The sequence below is a fragment of the Ovis aries genome, chromosome 15 (assembly GCF_016772045.2).
Source record: "Ovis aries strain OAR_USU_Benz2616 breed Rambouillet chromosome 15, ARS-UI_Ramb_v3.0, whole genome shotgun sequence".
Classification (NCBI taxonomy): Eukaryota; Metazoa; Chordata; class Mammalia; order Artiodactyla; family Bovidae; genus Ovis; species Ovis aries.
In genome coordinates, this window is record NC_056068.1 from 51,546,175 (window position 1) to 51,566,950 (window position 20,776).

A 20,776-nucleotide genomic window follows, 5' to 3' on the forward strand; every position below is an offset into this window, starting at 1 on the left:
AGGAGACACTTTCCTCTCTGGGCCTCAGTGCCCATACGTAAAATGGAAAGGAACGGTCCCTTCCCTGGCTCCCTCCTTCAAGGGAAGATTGGACAGGGACATTCTAAAGGTGCTGTGCACATTCAGTACACTGATACTTGCTTCATTCATCCACTAATTCACATACACGGAGTTTACCGATCATGGGCTGGCTCTGCCCTAGCCATGGTTTGTGAGCTCAGACAGGAAGGGAGCACCTCTGCCTTCTTCAGTCAGCATCCACGTCTAGAACAGAGGCGATTAGTGGGTTTGTAGGAGCTGATAGGGAAGAAGGCAATGGCAACCCACTCTAGTACTCTTGCCTGGAAAATCCCATGGACGGAGGAGCCTGGTAGGCTGCAGTCCGTGGGGTCGCTAAGAGTTGGACATGACTGAGTGACTTCACTTTCACTTTTCATTTTCATGCATTGGAGAAGGAAATGGCAACCCACTCTATTGTTCTTGCCTGGAGAATCCCAGGGACGGGGGAGCCTGGTGGGCTGCCGTCTATGGGCTCGCACAGAGTCGTACACGACTAAAGTGACTTAGCAGCAGCAGCAGCAGGAGCTGATAGACCCTCAAGGTTCCCTGGGCCTTCATTGGTCTGAGTAGAATTTCTGGCACTGTGGGAAGTGGGGAAGATGGGTTCTTCTGGCTGCGGAGCTTTGAGAGCCCCCAGGATGATGTCTATGGCTCAGGCAAGCCCTGCCCCACCTCCTCCCTGCCTCCTGGCTCCCCAAGGCTCTGGCCTGAGGCTGGCCTGGCCTTTCCCAGGGTGCCTGGCCCATAGCCTAGTGAGTCATCTTCCGCTCTAGAGGCAGGAGACCCCATCCCACCCCGACAGCACACACAAATGGAGGCTTCCCCCCACAACTGTGCCTGGGTTCGAGGGAAGGAGGGAGGGAACAGGATGGGCTGGAAACAGGCACTGGCTGACTTCCGTTCCCACGATCCTTCACCCCAGCCTGCCTGCATGGAATGGGTGGAGGTGAGGGAAGCGAGCTCTCCTTTGCAGAGCAGTTACTCCGCAATAGATGTTCCCCCTCGTTTAAAAAAAGATTTACTTATTTGTGGCTGCTCTGGGTCGTCTCTGTGGCACACAGTTGTGGTGAGCAGGCGCTCCTCTCTAGTTGCGGTGTGCAGGCTTCTCATTGCAGTGACTTCGCTTGTTGCTGAGCACAGGCTCTAGAGCTGGGGTTAGTTGCTCAGGCTTAGTTGTCCCACGGCATGTGAGATTTCCCCAACTAGGAATGGAACCCGTGTCTCCTGCATTGGGGAGCAGATTCTTTACCACTGAGCCACCAGGGAAGCTCCACCCTCATTTTTGAAGTGAAAAAAAACCAAGGCTGAGGGGAAGGGATATTTGCAACAGCTGGAAGATGGTGGTGCTGGGCCCAGTGTATATGGGCCCAATACTCTGTGCAGTGTTCTGTGCTGAGCAAGGTTTAAACATTTTGAATGAATAATTTTTAGAGCTGATAGGGAAGGGCTCTGGAAGCTGACCTCATCCACAAGTTCTGAACCAGAACTGGGACCAGGGGCCAGACCACTGTTGTGAGCAGCAGTGTGCACAGGGTGGGTGGGTGCATTTCCAGGGAGCTAGGGTTGCTAGATTTAGCAATTCAGTGGACATGAGTTTTAGCAAGCTCCAGGAGGTGGTGAAGGACAGGGAAGCCTAGTGTGCTGCAGTCCATGGGGTCGCAAAGAGTTGGACATGACTGAGTGACTTAACAACAACTTTAAGACTTTGGGGTTCCCAGGTGGTGCAGTGGTAAAAAAAAATCCATCTGCCAATAGAGGAGACGCAACAGACATGGGTTTGAGCCCTGGGTTGGGAATATCCCCTGGAGTAGGAAAATGGCAAGCCACTGCAGTATTCTTGCCTGGAAAATCCCATGGACAGCAGAGCTTGGCGGGCTGCAGTCCCTGGGGTCGAGAAGTCGGACATGACTGAGCATGCACGCTCACTTAAGACTTCATCGGATTCCCCGTGGTATTCCTGCCTACTACCCATCCATCCTCCCAGCACACGCACACACACACACCTCACATAAGCACACGCACATGCACACGCATCACCACTCAGATATGGGGCCCAGAAAATCTGGGTTTTGGTTTCTCTGCCTATAAAGTGGCAGCGACAGTCCCAACCTCTTGGGCCCTGGAGATGAGTTAATTCAGAGTGTACTAGCTCTTCAGGAGATATTTTTCACATCTGTAGGGGTCTGTCTATTCTCCTACCTCCTAACCTCCACCTCCTGCTTCCGGCCATTATCCATGGTGTTAGGAAACCCTTCCTTCCCAGGCTGGAAGATCCAGCTGTATCTTCTTCAAATTAAGGCGTGGGGGCGTGGTTGTGGGAGAGCCATGGAAGAAGAAAGGGAAAAAACCCACATGAAACAAGACTGAAGTTAAATTCAAACCACATGCACTGCAGCCCCATGCCATGCGGGCCTCTGCTGCCACCCGTGGGTGTTTGGAGGAAGTGCAGTTCCTGGAGCTCCAACTTCCTCACGCAAGCAAGACTGGATCCTGGTACTGAAATCAGGGAGAAAGGTCAGACTGTCCACCCGCCATGTCCGGGCATGACCTCACTTATCGCCCTCCCTCAGGGAGCCTGGTGAGGAGTTTAGAGTCCACCTGTACTTTCCCTTCTCCCCCATTTGTTTACAGAGGAAGAAGCTGAATCCCAGGAGGAGCAGCTTGACTAAAGTCAGAGCAAGTCAATCAACAGATACGCATGGTGCACCTGTTGTATGTCAGGGACACAGCTGTAAACGTAGAGAGGTCTGGTCTCTGCTTCTATGGACATTATCCAGGGGACAGAATAGAGAACACAGCCCATAACCATCTAATTCAAGGCACTCTAGGCCTGGTCCAACTCCTCATTTATGTTTTCTGTGACCCTGGTGAAGTCACACAACTCCTCTGATATGCTGATTATGCGGGGTCAGACCCTAGCTTTGCTAAATCCCCGCCAGTTTTGCCACATCCAACTTCATAACCTCAGACAAGTTGCTTCACTTCTCCTAGCCTTTGTTTCCTCATCCGTAAGACGGCAAGTTCTTTACCTCTGGGCCACCAGGGAAGCCCGTAAAATGGCAGTAATAGTGATATGTAACTCAGAATCGGTGTGAGGATTACAGGAGATGATACATAAGAAACAGTGCCTCGCTGAACATGACTTGGAAGTAAACATCCCCACCAACGGTATACGGAGAGGATGTCATTCCCTGAGATGAGGGGTCAGGAGTACAGTGGGTGGGGTATCCCTTCTGGGCTGAAAGGTGGGCAGCGTGGTTGAGCTGCCAGAAGCTGGGCCTGAGCCACAGCATAGTGAGTAAGAGCTGCCCTCTCAATCCTTTCAGCCATCATAGGTGGTTTCTGGAAGGGTGGGGAGATTTTCTAGTGCTACAGAGGTTGGGGTCCCAGATGGACCCCTCTGGACCAACAGTGAAATCTGGGTCTGTGCAGAAATCATCCTCTTACTTCATCCCTCCCATCAGGACATTGAGGACCCTAGGTGCTTATCCCAGCTCTGCCACTTACTGACTCCGTAGCTATGGCTTGCTTCTTCACTTCTCCAGGCCTGCTTTCTCAGCTAGGTGGCTCTAGCTCAGAATCTTTTGGGCAGTCATAGTCAAGTAGTAGCTGGGCTAGATTCATCTTAAAGTCATGCTCATTCACAAATCTGGCAGTTTCTGCTGGTATTTGAGTAGGACCTCATCTGGGCTGTCAGCTGGGGTCGCCTGCACATGGCCTCTGCGTGTGATCTGGGCTTCCTTACAACATGGTGCTGGGCTATAAGAATGAGTGATTTGACAGCAAGGTAGAAGAGCATGGAATGGGTATGGCCCAGCTTTGTTTTTGCTTTTTTTAAAGATTTTTTTTTTTAATGAGAATTTTTTAAAAGTCTTTATTGAATTTGTTTCAGTATTGCTTCTGTTTTATATTTTGGTTTTTTGGCTATGAGGCATGTAGGGTCTTAGCTCCCCGACCAGGGATTGAACTGGCATTCCCTGCGTTGGAAGGCAAAGTCTTAATCACTGGACCACCTCACTTTGGATGTCACATAGTATCCCTTCTGCTGTACTCTGTTGGTTGGGGCAGTCACAAAGGTCCACCCAGTTTCGAGGGTAGGGAACATTAACCTCATCACTCTATAGGAGGAGTGTCAGTACCACATTGTAAGAAGACCATGTGTCGTGGAAGATACTGTGATAGCCATCTGAAAAATGCAAGCCACCACACTCCCCTGGACTGCTTATGAGGATAAAATGAGACAGTGATATAAAGTACTTCTCCCATGCCTGGCACATGGGGAATGCTCAGCTATAGCTGTTTTTGGTTTTTACTGATGTGGCCCCTTCACTTTCCACCTCTGCCAAGAACCACAGGGATCACCACCCACAGAGGTGCTGTGCAGTTGAGTGGCCACAGAAGACCACTGACAGGGACACACAGACACGTGCATGAGCCTGCACGGCTGAAACACGCGTGTGTCTCATAATCCCACCTCCAAGTGCGCACTGTCTGACCTGAGTGGGGCAGTGACCCTGTGGAAGGAAGGACCTGAGGCTCCTTAGGCCCTTGATCTCTCCCCTTCCTGTTCTCAAAGCACATTCTCCAGAATTCTGGGGCCCGTCCAGAGCAGCCGGTCCCGAGGGAGTCCTGTGGCTTGGAGACTGCCCTTGCAGCTGCCTGAGGCCTGGGAACTCGGTGGAGCCTTGAGAGCCTCCGAGTCTTCTCGGAGGACCCTCCCAGAACGGAGGGTCTGTAAGGGACAGGCTGTGACATGGGAAGGGATGGATGATGGGAGGAAGAGGGAAGGGGTCTCAAACAGGAACAGATGGAGAGACCGAGGCCCCAGGAGGGGAAAGAGTCTTGCTCAAGGTCATATCACCTGGTCGAACCAGGATTTGAGTCCAAACTGTCTGGCTCCATAGTTTGCACTCCTAATTGCTATGCCCAGAAATCCCTCTTTTGGAACTTTCATTGATGAGCCTGAGGACCTGAGAAGGGCAGCAGCCATCAGTGAAATGGATAGCCCATTGGGTTGGGAACATCCAGTACTAACTCCAGGCCCGTGGACACTGGTGGGGTCAGGAACGCAGACAGTCCATCTGGGCCATTAGCCAGGGCTCAGTTCCCAGGGAAGAGGCGCCTCCGTGATCCCAGCATTGCCTGTGGATGGACAGCATTTTGTTTTCTACCAATTCCGACCTGGGTCAGGAGAATGTGTCATTGTCTCAGTACAGATGAGGCTGCAGAAAGGCAGTTCAGACAACTAGGGCACCAGGGAGGCAGGTGAGCCCCAGGGGAAGTGGAGGGGGCTCTCCCCAGGGGAGGTGGTGGTTTAAGAGCACGGGCCCTGAAAGCAAGCCACCAGGCTCCACTGCTTACTGTGTAGGTGACTTCCCTGAGTCTCAGACCCCCGGTTTGTAAAATGCAGGGATAACAGTATCGGAACCCTTCATGCAGGACTGCCGTGGGGATCAAAAGAGCCAGGGCTTGGAAAGCAGGGGTGGGGTGCCTGAAAAGTGTTTAAATAGCATTAGTGATGGTTAAGAGTGGTGGTTAAGATTCTAAGATTATGGAGTTCCCAGTGTTCTGATTTGAGCAGCTCTGGGGCCCAGACACTGCTGGTAAATACTTTGGTATCTGTGCTCTGTAAAAACCTGGAGACAGCTCCCAGCCTGCCAGAGCCTGATGGGATCCACCACCTGTGAACCTGCATTGTGCTTGCCATTTTTATTTTCAAGTTCCTATCTTCCCACACAGACTGTGGTGCCCAACAGGGCACAGACTTTTTTTCTTACCTCTAAGTCTCCACCCAGCACTGTGCTTGGTACCTGGAAGGTACTGAATAAATATTTGTTAAACTGTCAACAAATGAGTAAAATAAAACCTCAGTTAACTTCTCATCCGTTGGATCATGTGTCTGTGTGTCCATTTGTGCTCATTTGTCATCGATTCATCCTTCTGTTCTTCCACCCATTTATTTATTCATCCATCATCAATCCATCCTGTTATTTTTTTCAGCCATTACTCATGAGCCATCCATACGTCCTTTTTCATCACTGGTCCCCCAGTTGGCCCAGCTCACATGGCCCTAAGTGGGCTAGAGGTCTTGCAGGTGATTTTGATGGGGTTCGGGGTGGGAGTGTGTCCAGAGGCAGGCTGGCGAGTTGTTAAACTTCCCTCAGAGCTGGGGAAGCAGTCATAGACTAGGTCACGGTTGGGAGGATTGGTGTCACCCAGGGCTGGCAGGGGTGCCCAGCTGGCCTCCTGGAGTGAGGCAGTGGCCTCGTGGATCAGAGCCCTTTCCTGCTTCTGGGGAGGGTGGTGTATGGGGTGTGGTGGGGTTTAGGGTATGAAGAGGGGGACTAGATGGGCCTATACCAACTACCTGAACAATTAAACAAAAACTATTCTGAGCCAGATTCACTTGAAACAACTGCAAATACCCAAAAGGAAAAGAAATCTGTGCCTGAAATGGGAGCTCAGAGGAGCTCCAACAGAATCCAAGCTGCCCGGGCGTGTCTTCAGCCTCCACCCCAGCTGACCAACTCTGAGGAGCTCTGATACCTGTGCTGATACAGGGGAGATGCCTGATGCAGCACTCTGCGCTCCTGTTCTCTCAGCTCCCCTCATCTCCCCACCCCCACTGGCCCCTGTGTTGCCACGGCAATGGGCTTGGATCTAATTAGCCGTCTTTAATGAAGCAGCCACAGCGCGCAGTGCCGTCAGCACCAGGCCTCACCGCGCTCTCCAGGGCAGGGGCCTCTGGTGAACTCTGCCTTCTGGGCACCCACTTGCCTCTGGATCTCTTGACCTTGGGACCTGCCTGGCTCCTCCAGGAAGCCCTCCCTGAATACCCCTCACCCCCATTTCTTGAGGCATGAGTGATTCCCTCTGTTGAGCCCTGTGTGTTGTCTGGGAGCTCCTGGGTGCCAGCCAGAATGGATTCATCTCTGCAGGGCCTGGTCCTGCTGGAGTGAGGGAGGGAATGAATGCAACTCACTAACAAGCCCCAGCTCGGCACTGCCTCGCAGCCACTAGAGGAAATAAGGCCCAGGTCATATAGCTGGAGAGAGGGTCAAATAGGGAAGGAGGTGTTCAGAGAGAAAGCCAATGTGGAGTTAAGTAGCTGCAGTGATCAAGCAATGGGCCTGGGGTGAGGCCTTCGGATCACTGTTCCTTTTACTCATGTGGGATTACCTTTGGGACCTGGCTGTTTGTACTGGTGTCCATCCTCCTTGCTCAAACCATCACTCAATTAACTGGTCTGGCTGTTCCCAACCTTCCCCCCAATGTTACGAGCCCAAGAGGAGGAGGAAGAGGAGCAGGCCCTGCCCCTAGGGAAGTCCACAGTCCATGTCACTCAGAAGGTGACAAGTGGGGAGTCTCACTGGTCCCAAACCAGAGGCAGAAGAGGGCTTGGGCTGTCCCGGAGCACCCCCGCTTCTGCCTCCTTGGGTGGTGTCAGGGAGGCTGAGAGTGTGCATTTCTAACACAGCCCCAGGAGTTGCACAGGGACGCACTTTGAGAACCACTGCTAGAGAGGGACCAGGAAGGGCGTTCACGCAGAGCACCCACTCTTGCCTGCATTTGTTCTTTCACCCAGCGGACTGGCTCAAGAGTTGCTTAGGGTGGAGCTCTCATGAGACCCAGGAGAGACAGATGGGTTCATCAGTGCTTCCCTCACTCTGCAGGGCAGACTTAGTGAGCACCCATCAGGTGTCAGGCTCCACCCCCTAGTATAGCCTGTGGGAGCACCCCCAGCTCTGGGTAGTTAGTGCGCGCTGCTCTGGGACCCCTGCCAGGTGCAGGTCACCTCGGTCTTCTCTTGCTACCTTCTTGGAATTCCCTATGCCTGTTCTCATTGTTGGTTACATGGGGTTGGTCTGTTGGGGAGTTAAAATTTTAGTGTTGGATATCTGGGGACTCTGAAGATGCTACTACTGGCCAGGGGTGTGGGGTGTGGACTCACCTTAGTTGAGGGCCAAACAGGGGAATGGGGAGGCAGTGGAGCAGAGCAGGATAGGAGGCTGCAAGGGCCAGCAGGAAGAGTTGATCCTGTGCCATGGGGATGCCAGGAAAGTTTTATGAGCTGGGACATGCATGGGCTCTTTGCCTCTAGGTGGTGACTGCTTGATGTGTGGGGAAAGGGAGAAGGAAGAATTGCTGGAGTTATTGTTTCATTAGCCAGCATCTATGCACAGAGGGCTATGGCTTGTGAAAGGGTTGTGTGCCCTGCCCTCAAGGAACTTACAGTCACTTGGGAAGAGAGGAGCATCAATCTAGCTCAAATGTATAATTTTAATCTGTGATACCTGGTTAAGAAAAACTGAGGCTCTCTGAAAGCATAGAGCAGCTGCACCTGACCTAATCAGAGGTTCAGGGAACGCTTCCCTGAGGTGACATTTGCACTATGACTAGTCTTAAGGGAAAAGAAAAAGCACTTGTAGAGATTTCCCTGGTAGTCCAGTGGCTAAGACTCCATGCTCCCAATGCAGGGGACCTGGGTTTGATCCCTAGTCAGTAAACTAACCCCCTCCCCCCCATGCTGCAACTAAGAGTTTTCATGCCACACCTAAGACCTGGTGCAGCCAAATAAATAAATTTTAGAAAAGCACTTGTAGGAGAGAAAAGAGACAAGGGCCAGGGCCCTGGGGTAGGAGAGAGCCTGGTTTGTTTCTTGCAGTTAAGATGGAAGTGGCAGGGGAAGGGGCTCTCAAGCATGGGGGAGCTGTGGGGACTGGGACTGGCTTGGTTGATGGAGTCAGGAGTTCTCCACTGTGCAGGAAACCCACAGGGAAGCAGGTTTGGGGAGAGAATCCGTTAGGAGTGTGGTGAGTGTGGGAGCCTTCAGTATACTAGGGAATTATGAGTTCCCCAGGCAGCTGCAGGGCACATCAGAGCCCCATGGTGAGGTAGAAACTGGTACAAAACCAAGCTCACGTGTGCCCCTCATGATTAAATCAGTCTGGAATAGGTTTGGGCACCACCTGGCATTTAGGGAACAGTTTCTGAGGATCCTGCCAGGAGGCATCCTGGAGGACAGTCTGGTGGGGGGGGGGGGCTGTGCCTATAAATGCCTGAGCCCCCTACCCATGGTGGTAGTGGGATGGGGTGGAGAGGAATAGGACTCGAAGTCTCTTGGACTGTCTCAAGCACAGGACACAGGTCTACTGGGTGGAGCAGGTGTTAGAGTGACTCAGGGTACGCCCTTGCCTGGTAGTCTGCTCCATGGTCCAAGTGCTGTGTCCCTGGATGGAGGACAGCAGCAGTTTCCAGGGATGTGTATGTGTGCACATCCCTAAATTTGTGTGCCTATTTGTGCCTGGTTATAGTTGCATGAACATGGAAGCACGTGTGGCTGCGTGCAGCACTGGGGCGGTTTCACGTGTGTGTCAGGGTTCAGGTCTGTATGGGACTATCTTGTTGTGTGTGTCCTTGGCTCTGACCCACACGTGTATACTAATCGAGGACCGAGGGCAGGCATCCATGTATGTGGGCTGGTTCTATGTGGGCATTTGCATGTCCCTGCGTGTGCCTCCGTGCGTACAGGTGTGGGAAAAAAGTGTACTCGCCTTTGTCCACGGGTGTGCGCGGACTTGTGTCCACAGAGGGAGATAGGTCTGCGACCGGAGGCCGCCGTGTGGCGAAGCTGCGGGGGCGAGGCGGGGCGCCCTTGGCGTGTTGGGGGAGAGGGGCCCGAGTGGAGGGGGCGGGGTGGCCCGGGGGCGGGGGACTCCCTCCTCCCCTCCGCGCTGCCGGCGGCGCCGCGCGGGGCTCGCCGGGCGCACTCGCCCAGCGGAGGAGGCTACAGCGCCGCCGCGGGCCCGGCCGCCGCCATCAGATCGCCGCTGGAACTGATATCGCACGGCCGCCGCCGCGGCCCGGCTGAGCCCCGCGGAGGGAGCTTCGGTGGGAGGGAGGGGGCCCGTCGACTCCCGGCGCCCCCGCCCCGGCGGCGGCGGCGGCGGCGGGCCGGCCGCATGCTACAGATGGTGAAGACGCTGGCCCAGTTCACCATCGCGCTGGAAGACATGCGCGAGCTGGGCCCGGCCGCCGCCTCCGGGGAGCCCGCCGGGGGGAGCAACAGCGCTGACCCTGAGGAGCCCGGGGAGGCCCAGGTACGGGGAGGGGGAGGGGCATTGAGGGACCTGGGCCAAGGCTTAGAAGTCAGGCGCCCCGGACTGGGGATGGCACAGGCAGAGATGCTGGGGCCCAGCAGCTGCCTGGCTGTGGGGCTGGGGACTCAGTGATCAGTGATGGTGGCAGGGAGATGGAAGGTGTGTGAGAAGTCCTGGCAGGGGTGGTGTGGCTAGCAAGATGCTGAGGTTTGGTGCCACCAGAATGCAAACTGGGGATGGCAGAAGAGCTGGCAAGCTCAGCTGGGTAGCAGGCCTGCACCCTGAAACCCAGCAGTGCTTGGCAGTCCTGTGCTGAGCGCCGATACAGGTCAGCCTGGAGGCTGAGACTGTCACCAGGGTACCCTGGGTCCACAGGCTCAGGGAGAGGAGGTTTTGCCAGCCTCTGTCTCAGGATGAGCGTATGTACTGCGGGGTAAGGGGCGGTCAGGTTTGCTCCCCTCCTTGCCATCCTCTCCCTGGAGTCACTGGGCCTGTGAGGTGTCGTGCTGGGGTGGCAGTGGTGGTGTCCCCATTCCTGGCTCCGTGTGTGCTCCCCTGCGGGGGAGGGGGCAGCTTCCACCCGCTGTCTCTGTGCTTTGTCTCTCTGGGCCTGGACTCGATTGTTCCGCTCTCCTGGGCTCCAGTGGGGGCTGTGGTTTTGTCCTTCCTCCTCCCTATGCCCTATTGTGTGTCTCTCTAAGGACCTGGATGCATTTTTCCTCTTTGCGGGGTGTCTGGCCTTACAGCTTCTCTCTGTACACATGTCTCTGTCTTCATGCCGCATATGTAGGAGTCTCAGGCTTTGGGTCATGATGTCCCAGTTATACTGGTAGGAGGGCCCCCCCCTCGGGCCCCCTCACCCCCACCCCGCCCCGTCCTCCTGCTGTACCCCTTGGGCCCCACGTCCCCTCCCCGTTCAGGGCCCCGTGTAGTGAAGGTCTGGGGTTGGGGCTGCTGAGGGGTGAGAGGCTCTGGGGGAGGCTGGGCCTACAGGGCTGTCCCTCCCAGAACAGGTGTGCCTGCTGATCTGGTTGACAGCTGCACTGCCTGTCCCCTGCTTCCCCTGGCCCCCACTGACACTCACACCCGTGTCTGGGCACGTGAGGAAGGGGCGCCCAGTGCAGTGACAGGGAGCTGGCCTTGTTTTCCGTACCTCTACCTGACAGCTGAGTGACGGCCCGCTGTGCTTTTGAGCAGGGAGGAGGCTGGAAAGGCGGCTGTTGCAGCGTCAGCCTCCCTGCATGAGTTACTAACCCCAGCTCTGGGCCATCAGGCCCAGCACCCGCCCTGCCTCCCTCAGGGGGCCTCCCTGCCCATGACCCTCACTGCTGGGCCTGGCAGGCCTGGGCTGGGGAAGTGCTGCGTGGGGGGTGCTGTGCCACCCAGGGCCGAGTCTGGCCTGATCCAACAGTCGGAGCTGCCTGTCCAGCAGGGAGACAGATGTAGATAAACAGCCTTGCCAAGACACAGTGAGGATGGTCCTTAAAGACCCAGTGTGTGCAGAGAGCTGCCCTGTTCCTCAGGTCCTCGCTTTCCCAGCACTGGGAGGGAGGTATTATTTGTTCCATTTCATAAAGGAAAATGTAGAAGTCCAGGTGGTTAGGTGACCACCCATGGTCACACAGCTGGGAGGGGCCAGGCTGGGGGCCCTGTGGCTCATGGCTGGCTGGACAGTCTGAGTGAGAACTCTGAGTTCTTGGCCCCTAAGTCTCAGCATGAGGTGGCTGAGGAGACTCGCTTACCCACTCTGCCAGTCACTGGCTGTGTGGCCTCTGACAGGTCAGGCCACTTCTCTGACTTGACTTCTTCACCGGTGTATTGGCGATGACAAGTGCTGTCATGGAGCTGTGAGTGTGAGGCTGAAGCGAGGCCACGTCTGTGACACGCTGAGGTGTTTCCCTGCAGGAGGTTGGGTATCTGGGCCTTTCCTTGGGAGGCCCTTCTGGCCCTTGTTGCCCTCCCTCCCAAGCTCTCATCCTTGAGGGGCCTAGCTGGTGCTGCCTCCTACTGGAAACTGCCCTGGTTTTTTAAGGCCTCAGAAGCACTGAGCATAGGTGGTCTGGCTGTAGCTGGGGGCTCTGAGACAAAATCCAGTGCCTTCTTACCCATCAGAGCACAGCACTGAGGAGGGGGCAAGCCAGCCTCTTCCCCTCCCCCTAGGGGGTGCCATTCACACTCCCACCCCTGAGTTCCTAGCATAGAAGCCTACTTTTTAAAGTATGCCTTGTTGTAGTACAGGCCTGGGGACAGGCCTGACCTCTAAGTCCCTGAGTCAGAGGGAGGGGGGGACCTGCGGTGTCTATTAGTAGAGGGGTGAGCCAGTGGCTGAATCAGGCCAACTGGGCAAGCCCAGTGCTTAGGCCACTCAGCAGACACAGACTGTGGCACAGTAGTGATCAGCCCTGCTCCACCGGCTGAGTCCCAACCCTGAGAGGCTCCTGGGGTGGGCACTAGAGGGAGGCCACAGACACAGACACCCACCATGGTATCGTCACACACGAAGAGCATCCACGCTGACTGGCAGGCCTTCATGGCTGGAGCCCAAGCTCCTGCTGAGGCCAAGCTGAGGACTGACTGGGAAGGAGAGGGGAGAATAAGCCCTAGAGATCTGGGGCCCAGCGGAGTTGGGACTTGGCTTAGGACCACTCCAGGAGCTTGGGGGAGAGAGCTGTGCCATCTGGGAAGGCTTCCTGGAGGAGGAGTGGGCCAGAGGCAAAGGAACTGGTGGCCAGGGGCAGGTAAGCTGAGTCCCAGGATGGAACACACACAAGGTATCCCTAAACTGACTTCCAGAAAAACCTTGCCAGAGAGCAGGGACTGCCCTGTGGGATGTGCACCTTCCCCTGAGGGTATGAGTGCGAGTCTCCTTAATGCAGATCATCAGAGCCTCGGAATGGAGATATCACTGCCTGGATCTCCTTAAAATGGGAAGAATAATCACACATACCTCATAGGATGGTCAGAAGGAGAAAATAGAGCACGACATTTAGAACAGTGCCTGGCATGGAGTAAGGCTCAGGTAACCTCTTTCACCGAGTGAACCGGGACCCAGCCTTGTCTGAGAGGGGCTGAGCCCTGCCCCTGCCTTGCTGCGTGACATTTAGCACTGCCGTTACCTCTCTGGGCCACCTTTTCTTTATTGTAGCAAAAAGTGACAGTTTTGACTTTCTGGGATGATGTGAAGCCCAGGGCAGGGTCTGACCCCACAGGACTTAGCCCAGAGGTGGGGTTTTCGGAGTTGGCAGCTAGAGTAGGGATGACCTGGAGGCATTGCCCTTCGCAAATGTGAGAAGCTATTGACTTTCTTGAGTCCTTCTCAGGAGTCCAACAGGGGAGCCAAGAAGTAAACAGGAGATCTCCAGAGCTGCCAGTAGCCCTGGAGGGGGGAGCGGAGGGATGAGAGTTGAGGAGCGCAGTCTGGGGAGGCAGGCTGGGAGTTGCAGGGAGAGGCACTGTCTGCAGGCGGACACGTGAGCACAGACCTGGAGAGTGGAGGTCCACGGTGCTTTGGGGAGGACAGGCCTTGAAGACCTAGGAGAGGGTGTGGGTGGGCTCTCTGGGCCCCTGTGGCTGCAGGCGGCGCTTGTGAAAGGGACAAGGCACTGCTCACCCTCTGCCTTCTGTCCCCCCAGGATATGCGGAAGCACGTGACGATGACCCTGCTGGACACAGAGCAGTCGTACGTGGAGTCCCTGCGCACCCTGGTGCAGGTGAGGCCTGGGGAGGCCTGGGTCCCCGGGCGCAGCCATTCTGAGTCTGGGTGGCTGCTGGACGTGGGGGAGCCCCGGGGCCCGAGGTTAGAGAGGAATGACTGTGGGGCACACCACCCGTCGTAGAGGACGCTCCCTCCAGGGCAGGAGTGGATGCAGAGGAGCCGTGAGGAGGCCAGACTGGGGCGCCGGCGGCAGACGCGCCCTCCTCCTGCTGACCTCCCACCTCTCCTGGCAGTGCTGGGTCTGAGCTTAGGTCTGTGAACCCCCTCTGCTCCCACCCCGCCCCGACCCTGCCTTCACTTCATTCATTGACTGGAAAAATGTTGATTGAATGGAATTAAATGTTAGCATGCGCTATGTGCCAGGCCCTGTTCCAGGTGCAGGAAACACCGGGCCAAATAAGAGACAAGCCTCTGCTGTAGGAATTGACAGTCCTGCTAGGGACATAGTTGAGTATATGAGCTCTTAAGGCATCAGGTTGGGGTGGGGGGCACCTGGGAGGTAAAGGGTCAAGGAATTTTCCCCGGAGGACATGCTGGCTTCCTTCTGCCCTGTCTTCTCAGTAGCAGGAACAGCTCGTGCAAGGTCGAGTAAGGAAAGACCTAGCCCTTTCAGGAGTCCACGTGGCCAGCACAGAGCACAGGGGTCAGTCCTGTGGTGATGCTGAGGGAGCCAGCAGAGCTCACGTGGTGGGGACCCTCAGTAGCAGGAGGAGAATTTGGACTCTACCAAGGGTCCTAAGAACTATTGAAAGGCTTTGAGCAGGGGCAGTGTGTAGTCTGACTCACGCTTTATAAAGTCTGTCTGACTCCTGGGAGGAGGGTAGCAGAAGAGGAGGCCAGGGCCACTGAGGCCAGGCAAGGGAGAAGAGGCCACCACCTGGGGGGAGACTGCAGAGAGGGGAGTTGGGGACAGGTATTTAGGAAGTGGACCAATCGGGCCAGACATGGTACCTGGTTGGCCATGGGGCAAGATGGGGAAGCCCAGGATGGTGCCTGGGCTCTGGCCTAGGTGACTAAGGCACTAAATGAGCCCTCTGTGAAAAAGAGCGGGTGAGATGGTGAGTTGAGGTTCAGATGTCGGGGTCTGGAATGCCCAGGGTCTGGAGCCCAGGATAGAGAGTGTGGGTCTGAGCTAAAGTGGGACCTGGTGGTTATAACTGGGGACAGGTTTTCTCAAACCACCTAGGCAGAGCAAGAGTGAAGGGTGGAAGGGAGAGCCTGGGGAAACATCCCAAGGATTCACTCATTCACTGTACAAATCCGCCATGAAGCAGGCAGCGTTCTCTGGAGGGTTCAGCAGTGAATGTGGGTGGTGAGGTCCTGTCTCCTAGAGCTCACAGTCTGTGGCAGAGACTGACAATAACCAGACAGGCTATGCGTGAGGACGCAGGGTGATGTAGAAGTGCACGGAGTATTCTTAAGACAGAATATTGTTCAGCCGAAAAGGAAATTCTGACGCATGCTGCAGCAAGTTCTTGGACATTATGCTAGTGAACTCAGCAGGTCGCAAAAGGACAAATACTGAACGATTCCACTTACATGGGGTGCCTGGAATGGCCAACCAAATTCATAAAGACAGAAAGTAGAATGGGGCGGCCAGTGGCTGGGGAGGGGGACATGGGGAGTTGGTATTTAGTGGGTGCAGAGTTTCAGTCAGGGAAGTTGAAAAAAAGTTCCAGAGATGAATGGTGGTGATGGTCCATAACATGAATGTACTATAATGTGGGTATACTGAACCAGTCACTTAAAAATGATTAAAATGGCAAATTTTATGCTATATATATATATATATCACACCACAAAAATACATCGTTTATATGTGTGTGTGTGTATTTTTTAAGATGCATAGAGCAGTGAGAACACAGAATGGGGGTCTGCCCTAGTGTTGGGGGCAGGGTATGGGGTGTTTAGCTGAGACCTGATGGGTCGGTAGGATTTAAGCAAGGGGAGAGCTTGGAGGGACTAGTTTTAGGTTGAGGACACAGCAGGAACAGGGCTGGGTGGCTGGAGGAAACCTAGAACAACTAGGAACAGGGAGGTGGCCAGTGTGGCTGCTGGGCAAGGAGCTGACCTTTACTGTGAGCCCAAGGAAGTCACAGGAGGGCCACAACCAGAATTCCATCTTTACGAGGTGTCCCTGGCTGCCAGGCACAAATAGATGTGCAGAGGTCTCGGGGGTCCTTGGTTGTCCCCTAAGTGGGAGTCAAAGGCGTGGGAATCAGTCCAGGGGTTTAGTCACTTGCTCCCTTCTGGGTGATGCCTAGTCTAATAGTCTCACTCCTCTGAGCCTCCGCGTTTTTGTCCTGCAAATACAACTAATCATGCCCTCCTCTCAGTGGAAAGATTAAAAGGTGATGGGGTGGGAGTGCCCCTCTGCCTCTGCACACGTGGAGGCTTGCAGGGCCTGCGAGTGGAAGAGCTAAGGGGGGAAGGTGCTGAGGACACCGGCTGAGAGTGTCGAGAGGGGAAGGGTGTGAGCAGGAAGGACAGTGTCAGCTGAGACCAGCTCGCTTGACGCAGCCCTGCTGTGTCGAGGACTGAGGTCCCGCCCAAGGGTCCAGAGCACAGTTTCGGAGCCAGGACACTGGTGTTGAAACTTGGCACTACCTCCTGACCAGCCATGTGATCTGGAGCAAGTCATATATCCAGTCTCTACCTCTGTTTCCTCGTCTGTTGGGTGGGAATAATAAGACCTGTGTCAGGTGCAGATTACGAGATGCATGTATAATTTAACATACTGCCTGGCAATTTTGCCTGCATGCATGCCTGCGCATTTGTGTGTGTATCTATAAAATCACCTTTAACCCTTGTATTAACCTTGTGAGGCAGATATTATAATAATGCTTATGAAGGCTCAAAGAGGGAGAAACCTGCCCAGAGTCATCTATCTATTAAATGATATCCTAGTCTATTTGGGCTGCTATAGAAAAAATTCCACTGATAGAGTGACCTAAACAAATAGAAATTTATTTTGCATAGTTTTGGAGGTGGGGAAATGCAAGATCAAAGTGCTGGCAGATTATGTGCAGATGAGGACTGGCTTCCTGGTCTGTAGACAGCTGTCTTTCACTGTGTCTTCCGTGGTGGAAGGGCTGAGGGAGCTCTCTTTCAAAGGGCACAAATCCCATTTGTGAGAGCTCCACCCTCATGACCTGCTCACCTGCCAAAGGTGCCACCCCGAAATACCACCGCATCGGGGCTTATGTTTCAACATATGACTTCTGGAGGGACACATTCAGACCATAGCAAGCAGTAATACTAAGAGCTAACATTTATTGGGTGCTTTATATAAGTTAATTCATATAAGCCTCACTGTAGACCCCTATTTTACAGATGATGAAACTCCTCACAGAGAGGTAAAGCCACTCGTTCAGGTTCACAGTGGGAACGAGTGCCATAGCCCGGGTTGAATCCCTGTCAGTCTCACTCTAGTGGGGAGACTGGACTCTACAGCCCTGGTGACCCCTCACAGTGACTGCTGCCACTCAAGTTGATTTGTATTATTCCTGAGGGCCAGGAGTTCACAATGAAGGAAGAAGTTAAATGCCAAGGTTAACAGCCAGAAAGAGGTAGGATTTGAACCAACCTCCTAAGGGTGCACCCTTTCCTCAGTGTCTCCGTCACCCTTTGAGTCTTTCTTCAACTTGCAAATTCCCAGCTAACAACACTGCTTTCCCTGACCGACCACTCTTATTTCCCACTACACTTACTACCTTCTAATGCACTGCAATAATTTTGTCGCTTAGGGTACTGTTATCTCCCTCCTGCCACTAAACTGTCAGATGCACAAGCACAGGGACATTTGTGTGCCCACAGGTGCAGCTCGTGCTTAGAAAGCAGGACACGCAGTAGTTGCTCAGCAAGTGTGTGGCGGGTGAGTGCAGGTGTTGGCTCCTGGCAGGTTCTGCAGTTCCCTGTTGCTGTTTATTCTTTCCTCCAACTGGTGTGCAGGCTTCTGTGTGAGGCGCTAGGACCCAGAAGTGAGCGGTTCAACTCCCACTCCTTGGGCAACAGACCCTGGCAGAGATCCTGCAGGGGCTCAGACTAGCCTGGGAGCTGTGAGAGAAAGGCTACGTGTGTCCTGTCAGCCCCGCCCCTCCGCCTTTCCGGAATCTCAGACCAGGCGAGAGGATTCTGTTGAGCTTTACTTTCTCAAACTTGTTTTAAAACAAGCTATTTTTTTTAAACGTTTGATGTAAATTTTATTGCAGCATTCCATATACTTTTTCAAACAGCCGTTTCTTTGGCTTGTAGTTACAGTTTAGGCCAGTAGAGGGCTACATCTACACGAGCCACTCGCCACTGAGCAGGGCTATTCTAGCTCAGGAAATACCTCTGAATGTGGATTTGAAGTGAAAAATGGGAGTTTTAGTCACTAATTGACCAGAAGATCTAAAAACAGTGTTTCAGATATTGTCCAATAAGCCTTCAATAACTTTCCATATACCCCTCCGTACCTCTCTCTGCTTTATTTAACCCACAGCAATTATTGTCTTTTAATTTACCACAGGATTTCTGCATGTAATTGATTCTAAGACACATTCTTCACATTTTACCATCTCTGAAATCCAGGTTCATCCCATAGTTGATGGCCTATAATAACTTAATTGACAGCATTTTTTTTTGAGGTAAAAAAGAGTGATGACGCATCTTAGATTCGATGACATGGTTGTTATTTATTTATATATTTAATTTCTGTATTTCATCTGACTAGATTGTAAGCTCGGTCTGGGCAGGGATTTTGGCCTTTCTTGTTCACTGCTGTCTTCTAGTTTTTAGAATAGTATCTGGCACATAGTAAATGCTCAATAAAATATTTGCTGAATTAGTGTGTGGAGTCTCCCAGGAGCCCAGTCTTCTTGCTTTCCTCACTCTAAGCTCTGTTCACTCACACATCCAACAAATCTTTCTCACCCCTCACCCCCAACTTGTGCCAGACCCTGGTTGCTGAGTGAGGGTCATGGGGCTAGACCTCTCCATCTCCCTCCTGGAGCTCCCAGTTTAATGGGGGAGATCCTGGAGGCAGGGCCACTGAGCAGCAGGCCCAGGTGATTTTGTGTATACCTGGGTCGGTGGGTTGGGGTGCCATCTCTCTGAGGGAACTGGCACCGACCCTGTGGCCCCTCCAGGGCTATATGCAGCCACTGAAGCAGCCGGAGAACTCCTTGCTCTGTGACCCGTCACTGGTGGATGAGATTTTCGACCAGATCCCGGAGCTCTTGGAGCACCACGAGCAGTTCCTGGAGCAGGTGCGGCACTGCGTGCAGAACTGGCACGCACAGCAGAAGGTGGGAGGCCTGCTTGTCCAGTCGGTGAGTGGCCCTGCGGTCCCTGCTGCACCCCCGCCCCACAGCCCCACCGCTCCCAGGAGAGACCGACGCGGCCTGGGACCCCACCCCAGCTCCCAGATGGACTCTGATCCCTGATCCAACCCCTAGAGCTTGACGAGACACTAGCGCTGACCCCAGATCCTGGATTGACCTTGACACGACCCAACCCCAGAGCTTGGCTGGGCTCTGGCATTGGCCCCAACCCCAGCTAGACACCCTGACCTTGGACTCAGCCCCAGTTGCTGACGGTTTCCCTGGTAGCTCCGTTGGTAAAAAAAAAAACCGCCTGCAATGCAGAAGACCCAGGTTCAATCCCTGGGTGGGGAAGATCCCCTGGAGAAGGAAATAGCAACCCTCTCTAGTATTCTTGCTTGGAAAATCCCATGGACAGAGAAGCCTGGCAGGCTACAGTCCATGGGGTTGCAAAGAGTCGGACATGACTAAACCCCCAAACCAGTTGCTGACACTGACCTAACCCTAGTCCTGACCCTGAGTTGCCACCGACTATGACCCAGACCTCAAATGGATGCTGGTACTGACCTCAACCCCTACTTTAACCTGAATGTAAACAGTTGTTCTGGTCCTGACCCTGGACTTGGGCTTGATGCTGACACCGGCCTAGTCTCGACTAGCTCTTTTCTCCATCAGGCGTTTTAATAATAATAGCTATTTGGCATTTATTATGTGCTAGGTATTCCAAATACAGTATATATATCAATGACACTAAGGAGATAGCTATGATTGATTATTCCCAAGTTTAAAGCTGATGATTCTGGGAATTCCCTGGCAGTCCAGTGGTTAAGACTCCATGCTTTTACAGCTGAGGGCCTGAGTTTAAGCCCTTATCCAAGAAGTAAGATCCTGCAAGCTGTGTGGGGTGAGGCCAAAAAAAAAGAAAAACCCCACAAGCAAAAAATAAAGTTGATGGCTCTGCCACATAGAGAAAATAACCTGATCAAAGTGACAGTTAGTAAGTGACTTCCCTGGTGGTCCAGTGTCTAAGACTCCATGCTTCCAATATAGGGGGCCCGGGTTCAATCCCTGGTCAGGGAACTAGATCCTGCATGTTGCAACTAAGACCCAGTGCAGCCAAATAAATAAATGAATGATATTTTTTAAAACATCACAGTGAGTGGTAGACGATTCAACCAAAAAAATCTGGTTCCAGTGCCCATGCTGTACGCCACCCCTTGTCTCTTTCACCACAGACAAGACTTCCACCTGCGAGCGTTTTAAAATCCTACAATGGTGATTGAGACCTGAGGAAAGGCATTGGCTTCAGAATTTTAAAAAGACTGTAAAAGTGAAACTAATAAACATTCAACTAAATGTCTGCAAAACATAACATGCCATTTTCTTTAATTGTTAAATTTAGTATTCATTTACATGAGTTTAATTACATTTGAAAAAATTTCAGTTACATTTTGTTTTGCCAGAATTCCAAAAAAAGCACGATGATGAATGAGAAATCATAGTGAAACACAAATTAAATGCTTACTCAGAGCCAAATAATTTCAAAAATAAAACTCTAAAATTCCTTCCAGAAATTCTACTAGTAAAAAACACCTAAT

General features: G+C 53.3%; 1 protein-coding gene across 2 annotated transcripts in view; it reads left to right on the forward strand.

Moving 5' to 3' along the window:
* ARHGEF17 (Rho guanine nucleotide exchange factor 17) overlaps positions 1 to 20,776 on the forward strand; it is a 62,490-nt gene that overhangs the window by 24,896 nt on the left and 16,818 nt on the right. For both annotated transcript variants that reach the window (XR_009596651.1, XM_027979520.3), the window contains exons 2-3: positions 13,793 to 13,870; positions 19,005 to 19,187. Coding sequence is in view for 1 of the 2 variants with exons in the window: in XM_027979520.3 (XP_027835321.1) it covers positions 13,793 to 13,870; positions 19,005 to 19,187 (261 nt within the window). In the remaining variant the exon portion in view is untranslated. The remainder of the gene's footprint in view (positions 1 to 13,792; positions 13,871 to 19,004; positions 19,188 to 20,776) is intronic.